Source organism: Centropristis striata, chromosome 17, assembly GCF_030273125.1.
Source record: "Centropristis striata isolate RG_2023a ecotype Rhode Island chromosome 17, C.striata_1.0, whole genome shotgun sequence".
In the NCBI taxonomy this organism is placed as follows: Eukaryota; Metazoa; Chordata; class Actinopteri; order Perciformes; family Serranidae; genus Centropristis; species Centropristis striata.
The window spans coordinates 30,960,586-30,969,303 of NC_081533.1; the positions used below are offsets into that span (position 1 = coordinate 30,960,586).

An 8,718-nucleotide genomic window follows, 5' to 3' on the forward strand; every position below is an offset into this window, starting at 1 on the left:
ACACAAAAAGACAAAAAAAATACATAAAAAGACACAAAATTACTAAAAAAAAGACACAAAATGACAAAAAAAGACACCAAAAGACACAAAATTACAAAAAAAAAGACACAAAATGCCAAAAAAGACACCAAAAGACACAAAATTACTAAAAAAAGACACAAAATGCCAAAAAAAGACACCAAAAGACACAAAATTACTAAAAAAAAGACACAAAATGACTTACAAAGACATGAAATTATTCAAAAATGGACAAAATAGCCCAAGACTCCATAGAGTTAAGTTGTTAACCCATTTCTTGTTCCCTGAAAAAGGCCTACTTGTATAATTCTGAAATGTACATTATTTTTCAGTTTTGGTTAAGCTTACCTTTTTTTATTTACCTCTGGCAGTTCACCACTTACCTTTGTACCCTTTCAAGCTGTTCATTTGACTTGAACTGCTTGAATTTCAATAAAAAACTGGAAAAATTGGGGTGTTCTAAAACTTTTGACCGGTAGTGTAAGTCAAATGGATTTCAGCAGGTGAACACAACAAACACACTCATGCTCAGCTCCATGCCTAATGTGCTGTAAAATACATACATGTCATTAAAACACGAGGAGGAATTATTGACTCTCCACCACACATGGCTAATGTGTGGCTGTAAACACCGCAGAAAGAAATCTGTGCTTTGTGTGAGGCTTCACTACACACACACACACCAGGCACACTAGGGAAAAAACGTGCTGCGCTCAACAGTGCTGATTTGTATTGTAAATGTATTCATTTATTCATATTCAATGCTCATTCTATACATGCTGTTCATTTAAATACAGAGCTGTTCATCTGCCTGAGATAAAGCCATGCACATATGGACTTAGTTAGTCATTTATTGGTCATAAGCCCTGCTGCCCTGCCCTAGTGACCTTTTTAGGAACCTGGTCTCACAGAAATCTGTGAAATAGCCACGGAATCGCTCAAATTTCCGTGAAACTGACACGGATTTCGCTACAATGCAAGTTAATGACAGTCATATCCCGTGGCCATCCTATTGATATTTTTTCCTATTGGTTTGTTCCAAGTCACGTGACTTTCAAGGTTCCGGCGGTCAGAACAAAAAACATGGCGGACAGTTCTCTCATTTTTAGTGAAAAAAATAATATTTTGACTTAGTTTCTGCATAATAATGGATTTTGATCACATTTCTAGCGAGAAATATATGTTTTATTTTCTAAATATTCACTCAGTGAATGTACATAATCACTTTGTATGTTGGAATAGCCACGGGATATGACTGTCATTAACTTGCATTGTAGCGAAATCCGTGTCAGTTTCACGGAAATTTGAGCGATTCCGTGGCTATTCCACGGATTTCTGTGAGACCAGGTTGTTTTTAGGGTTAGGGTTAATCAGTGTTTGTCATTTTAGCTATAAAGATACAATTGAAGCTCGCAATTTTTGGGTTGATCATTTGTAACACAAATTTTGTGCCAAATTTTATTATTTTCGCACGCATAAGCACGCACATTCCTCCAGATACACGTTTGTCACACACACACATTTTGAGGTTAAAGGGCATATGTTGCTGAATGAATAAATACTTGAAAAGGAATGCTTGTTGTAGGTGTGCTCTTGTATATAATATAGTATCATAACATTACTAGTATTAATTGTTTGAAATCTCTGAAGAATCTCATCATAGTGTACACACACCGGCAGTAGCCCCCGTGGCCCTTTCAGAATTTCCCCAGAGGAAATTTTCTAGTTAAATATCCAATTCTAACTATCCTCTTCTCGAGATTTCAAGAATCAACTAACAAAGACAAAATACAGCATCCAATTGTTTATTGAAACCAGAACATTCCCTTGCATTTATATCAATATTGCTGATTACAGAGAGCATTTGTATTCTTTCGACATATCAAAGTATCAGAGACGTGTATGGCCTGTTTTCTGAAGGAATTTTAAACGGATGTCGGTGTGAGATCATGCGAGTGTCATTGTGATTTCTGCTTCTCCCACTGTTCTGGTGTGAGCGTCTTCTGTTCAAAAGCGTGGATCTCTTTCAGCTCCTCGGCCAGACACGTGTTCACCATCCTGGTCAAAAACACACAGGTGTGTTCAGTTCATGTCCAGTATTTGAAGGAGCACTTTACATCTGTAAGCTCTGCTGGTGTCATGTTGGGAATGTGTAGTTAGACCTTTACTCCTGTCAAATCAAACTTTGGCTTATTTACAGGGAGTATTTTGTTGGAAATGCTGTTTAGGTTCAATGAATTTAAACATACACTACTGGTCAAAAGTTTTAGAACACACCAACTTTTCCAGAATTTAATTGAAAATGATGCAGTTTAATGTCTCAGTGTACTCTGAAATTAATGCACATTTGCAACATTTAAAATTCTTTATTGAGCATGATAGTGTTTTGAAAGTAAAAAAAAAAGATTCAAAATCACATTTTATGTTGGACTAAAGGACTAAAAAAAGACACAAAATGACAAAAAAAAGACACCAAATGACAAAAAAAAGACACCAAAAGACACAAAATGACCAAAAAAGACACAAAATGACTTAAAAAAAGACAAAAAAAAGACACAAAATGACAAAAAAAATACACAAAATGACCAAAAAAAGACACAAAATGACCAAAAAGACACCAAAAGACACAAAATTACCAAAAAAAGACACAAAATTACTAAAAAAAGACACAAAATGACCAAAAAAAGACACAAAATGACAAAAAAAGACACCAAAAGACACAAAATGACCAAAAAAAGACACAAAATGACTTACAAAGACATGAAAATAATTAAAAAATGTACAAAATAGCCCAAGACTCCATAGAGTTAAGTTGTTAACCCATTTCTTGTTCCCTGAAAAAGGCCTACTTGTATAATTCTGAAATGTACATTATTTTTCAGTTTTGGTTAAGCTTACCTTTTTTTATTTACCTCTGGCAGTTCACCACTTACCTTCGTACCCTTTCAAGCTGTTCATTTGACTTGAACTGCTTGAATTTCAATAAAAAACTGGAAAAATTGGGGCGTTCTAAAACTTTTGACCGGTAGTGTACATTTCTAAAAAAAAATTGGGCAAGTATATTTTGAAAAGAGTTATAGGGATTTTTTTTGTTTTGACAACATGCTAACTAAACAGCACATCATATACATCAACAACATAAAAATATTACTGTGGCAGCAAGAAAAGAGGATTTGACAAACTGCCGAGAAAATATTAATATATGACACAGAGTTATGTTCACTTTTGGCCATTTAGCTACAAAGATGCTGGTGGAAAATGTTAATGTTACAGTGTTGATAATACTTATATATAAAAGCTGTTAATGCAGGCGTTGCTGGAGAAAGGCACCACAGAAATACTTTAAATTATCCCAATATTAATATAAACACACTTTTGTTTTTGCTCCAATTTTTCATGAGCTTAAGTCTAATTTCTCAGCCTTTTTTAATGTATTCTAAGGGCCTATTTCTTTCAAATTTTGCTCACCAATGCTACCTATACACAAGAAGACTTTGTAAAGATTTGGAAAAGACTCCTGGAAAACTCAGCTCACACCTGCTTTTTTTAGTTTTTAGTCCCAGCCTAGTCTCACACTGAGATTTTAGACAGACTGTGAATCTTTCAGGGTCACTATTTACAAGACTACAACTAGATTCTTTTAGCATTTTTTACCTACCATGCAATTTTTTTCCTCATCATGCTCTGAGGTTCCATAATCTGCTTTAACAGGGTCAAATTTAAGACTTCTTAAGACTTTTTTAAGACCACAATGAATACAATTTAAGACCTATTTCACATCCATACTGGCAAAAAAAGTAAAAAAAGACTTGATGGAAAATCGGAGGCACGGAATTACATGCAAAGTAATGAATTTATTCAGAGCTGCACAGGTACTTAGTTCTGTTTGTAGTTATAAGCGAGACTGAAGTGAATGCATTTGTTTGAAATAAAAGTAATGTCAATACATTTTAAGACCTTTCAAACTGTATTTTAGACATTTTATGAAATTTTAAGAGAATTTTAGACACGTTTAGGCCTTAAATTCAAATTATTGGATTTTAGACTTTTTAAGACTTTTTATGACTTTTTAAGAGCCCGCGGATTCCCTGTTGAAGAACTAATTCTGTGTAAATAAAAGTAATGTCAATACATTTTAAGACCCTTCAAACTGTATTTTAGACATTTTATGAAATTTTAAGAGAATTTTAGACATGTTTAGGCCTTAAATTCAAATTATTGGATTTTAGACTTTTTAAGACTTTTTATGACTTTTTAAGAGCCCGCGGATTCCCTGTTAAAGAACTAATTCTGTGTAAATAAAAGTAATGTCAATACATTTTAAGACCCTTCAAACTGTATTTTAGACATTTTATGAAATTTTAAGAGAATTTTAGACATGTTTAGGCCTTAAATTCAAATTATTGGATTTTAGACTTTTTAAGACTTTTTAAGACTAAGACGGATGCCCTGTTAAAGAACTAATTCTGTGTGTATCTATGCATACAGATCACGGGTGATGTCATGTAGCATAGCTAATAAATATATATATATTTTTTAATGGTTTTACTGCTGTCTGCATGGCCTGCCTTACTTGTAATGTCTTTGAACTAAACTTCCACCAAAGGTATGAAAACAAACCACACTGCAAACATGCATTCTTTGAATAGTTACTACAGTCTACAGTCTAATACCTGTGTCTAGGGCTGGGCGATATGGCCCTAAAAGAATATCACGATATTGCAGGCTATTTTTGTGATAACGATATTCTTGACGATATTAGGAAATATTGTAAAAGACATAGAAAATATGATTTTTTTTTTTTAAGTCTGTATAAATAATTAAAAATCTAAAATGTAGTTTGAAGTGCAAATCTCAACAGTTGCCAAATACAAAAATTTTTACTCTTGAGTATGAGCAAATAATAAAAATAACCATTTAGGCGTTCCGGGGGCATATTTTAATGACATTTTGTAAAAGGAGAATAAAGGTTCTTGTATGTTTTATTTAAGGCATCTTATTTTGACAGTCTTCTTGTAAGTTCTGTGGTGGATTCTCTTAACACACTGTGCTCTTATTTTGAAAGCTGCATGTGTTTAGCTACAGGGAGTAAGTAGCTTTTTGTGATTAAAACAACTTTAACCACTACATCAAGAAGTAGGAACGTTGCCAATATCATGATATGCATTTTTTTTTAACCATAAAAAAAATATACCGATATTATCGTGAACGATACGATATGGCACACCCCTACCTGTGTCTCTGTAAAAGTTGTTTGCCCTCAAACTGGGAGGACACCACCAGGACTTTGAAGCTGGCCGCACATCTGTTGGGTGATGTATCCTCCACATCCTGTGATGACAGATAGAATATCACTTACAGCCAACAGGAAGCTCAAAGTCATTGTTGATACTGAATTAATGTATGTATAATAATGTGCTTTATCTAGCGACCTGGCTCATTATTTACACTGTAACTGCCTGGTTCTAGCCTATATAGCACCACATAACGCACAGCTAGGCCAAACTACATTCAATAAGAATTCAATTTAGTTGTGCTTTACTTGTTGGCCCTATCTATCTATAAAAGCAAGAAATGTGTGTGTGTGTGTGTGTGTGTGTGTGTGTGTGTGTGTGTGTCTAGCAAGGTTATGATAGTTAACGAAAACTAACGAAATAACGAAAACTAGAATTGAAAAAACATTTTCGTTAACTGAAATAAAAATAAGAACAAGAGTTTTTTAAAAAACGATAACTAACTGAAACTGTATTGTGAGGTTACAAAACTAACTAAAACTAACTAAAATTATAGTGAAAATGTCCTTAGTTTTCGTTTTTGTCAACTTTTTTCATTCATAATTCAGTGTTTCTATTTTAACATGCAACACATGGTAAATATGTTTACTGAGACTGGGATGTTTACACTCCAACAAAAATTCAAAACAGTTAATAACCTTATTGGGGCTGAGATGATAAACCAAAGGAAATAAAGGCAAAATTTATTATGACCTCTTTGAATCTCGCACCCAACACATAGCCCATTACAAAAAAAACTAAAACTAACACTAAAACTAATAAAAACTAAACTAAAACTAAGCATTTTAAAAAAAATAAAAACTAAACTAAAACTAGAAAACTCACTCTAAAAACTAACTAAAACTAACTGAATTTGAAAACAAAAATTCACAACGAAATTAAAACTAAAACTAATGAAAAATCCAAAACTATTATAACCTTGATGTCTAGGGCATATCTCTTGACCGTTAGTCAGACGGACCTCAGATTTCGTATGTGGTTTGCACATGGCACGAAGGTGTGCATCCTCGATTTCGAAGATTTTTTAATTCATTTTTCAAAATATCATTATTTACGTACGACGTGTTGCAGCATTGCATGGTTTCTGATCGGACGCCTTTTAGGGGAGCTCCGCCCCGTTGTGTGATAGGCCTACACACTTTTTTTCAAATTGTGGCACAAGGAAGTACTTGAATTAATTCAAACAAAAGTACTTCTACATTTTTTAATTTGAATGTTTTCATATTATTTGTTACAAGACATTTAAACATGATATTAGTACATTGACATTTCAAAGTGTTGTAACACTGTCATGTGAAAACAAGGATTCTCAGAAAGAAGACACAGCTGCTTAACCCTTTGATGCACAACATATAAACACTTTCTAATGCACAACATGGGTCAAAAATGACCCGCATTCATTTCCCATTTTATTTTAATGCTGACTGTGTTTGAATATCTTTTTAATTATTACAACAGATCATAATATCCATTTTTCCTTCCTTATTACATCAAGTTTACACATATGGGTCAATAATGACCTCGTGCATTAGAAGCGTAGTGATACAAAAAGTGAAACACTAAATTAACAATTTGAGTATATGTGTAACTATGTTTGTCTTCTTTTTACGGTTTAACTTTAAAAGAGTTGTTAGAACCACCAGATTATATTGGAAATCACATATTTTGACATTTATTAGAGCCACCAAATAATAATTTCCATTGGAAAAAACACCAATTTAACAAAATAGGATAGTTAATATTTGTGTCTTCTTTGTCAGGTTTTAAATTGGTGACAACATATAAACACCTTCTAATGCACAACATGGGTCAAAAATGACCTTGTGCATTAGACGCGTAGTGATAAAAAAAGGGTTTTATTCAAAAAGTAAGAAATGAAAACAAAAAATTAGGATATATATAATACTGAATGATGAAATTCATTTATTGCAAAGATATAGAATATAAGAACTTAGCCGGGTCACTTTAGACCATGTTGTGCATTAACCCTCCTGTCGTCCTTCCGGGTCAAATTGACTCAATCTGTTTTGACTATTCCTTCTTTCCTCCCTCCTCCTGCCTTCTTCTCTTCTTTCCTCCTTCCTTATTTCCTTCCCTCGCCCCTCCTTTCTTTCTTTCCTTCCTTTCCTCCCTCCTTCCCTTATTTTCTTTCCTCCTTCCGCTATCTCCTTTCCTTTCTCTCTTCTTTCCTTCCTCCTGATTTCCTCTCCTTTCCTCCTTCCTTCCTTCTTTCATCCCTCCCGCCTCCATTCCTTCCTCTATCCTCCTTCCTTCTTCCCTTCCCTCGCCCCCCCTTTCCTTCCCTCCTTTCTTTCCTTCCTCCTTCCTTTCTGCCCTCTTTCCTTCCTTCCTCCCTCCTTTCTGCCCTCTTTCCTTCCTGCCTCCCTCCTTTTCTCCCTCCTTCCTTCTTTATTTTTTCCTTCCTTTCTTCTCCTCCTCCCCTTTCTTTCCTCCATCCTCCTTCCTTTCTCTCTCCTTTCCATTCTTTCTCCTTTTCCTCCTCTCTTCTTTCCTTACTCCATCCTTCTTTCTTTCCTTCCTTCTTTCCTCCATCCTTTTTTACTTCCCTTTGCGTCCTTCCCTCTTCTTCCTTCCTCGACCCGAGGACAACAGGAGAGTTAAGACTGATATAATTGCTGTGTGAATCATTTAGAAGTTTGTGTCTGCTATAACTGCAGCTGACCACTAGATGTCATGGTAGGGTCTGTCTGTCTTTGAGGCTTTGAAGCTTCCAATCTTTATCAGATACAATCAGGAAGAATCCTCAAAAGCTTCATAAGGCTTCATAAGCCCATCTCTACTTCACAGTTATCAGCTACCCTGCTTGTATATTTATTTGCAGAGCACCATAATGTTAATTAGAAAAAGTTTAAATGTGAGTTTGGTGTGTTTCTGCTCACTACATACATCAAGCTAGGAGAACATGTCATACAAATAATAAGCAGAAACCTACCACATGTACTGCCGCGAGCTCCTTAATGAGTTTATCCTTGATGTGATCAGCTGTAACAGTCATGTCTGCGTGGACTAAACATACACTGTAGCGTAAGAATATATATATATATATAATATGTTTAGATTTCTAATTGAGTATAGTCCACTTTATGATCTAGCCACAGGAACAGGCATCAGACCATCAGACGTTCTTCTTCTTCTTCGGAGGTTTATTGGCGGTTGGCAGACCAACGTACAGGTGCAATACCGCCACCTACTGGACTGGAGTGTGGACCGGGACTTTACACATTCCTGAGTTTAACTAAATAATAATAAAATAATAATAATAAAAATTAATTAATTAATTAATTAAAAAAAAAAAAAAAAAGGAGAAAGTACATAAATTATATTCTCTCTATTAATCTTGTTCTCCTAAGATACTGTAACAAAAAGGAATCCATCAGACGTTCTT

The 8,718-nt window shown here is 34.5% G+C and overlaps 1 protein-coding gene across 1 annotated transcript; it reads right to left on the reverse strand.

Moving 5' to 3' along the window:
* Window positions 1-1,807: 1,807 nt before the first annotated feature.
* zgc:112271 (uncharacterized protein LOC553698 homolog) lies at window positions 1,808-8,509 on the reverse strand. Its single transcript, XM_059355390.1, has 3 exons — window positions 8,266-8,509; window positions 5,252-5,349; window positions 1,808-2,076 (listed from the first exon to the last, which is right to left on the reverse strand). The coding sequence occupies exons 1-3, from the start codon at window positions 8,326-8,328 to the stop codon at window positions 1,977-1,979; spliced, it is 261 nt and encodes an 86-aa protein (XP_059211373.1). The 5' UTR covers window positions 8,329-8,509; the 3' UTR covers window positions 1,808-1,976.
* Between the last annotated feature and the right edge of the window lie 209 nt (window positions 8,510-8,718).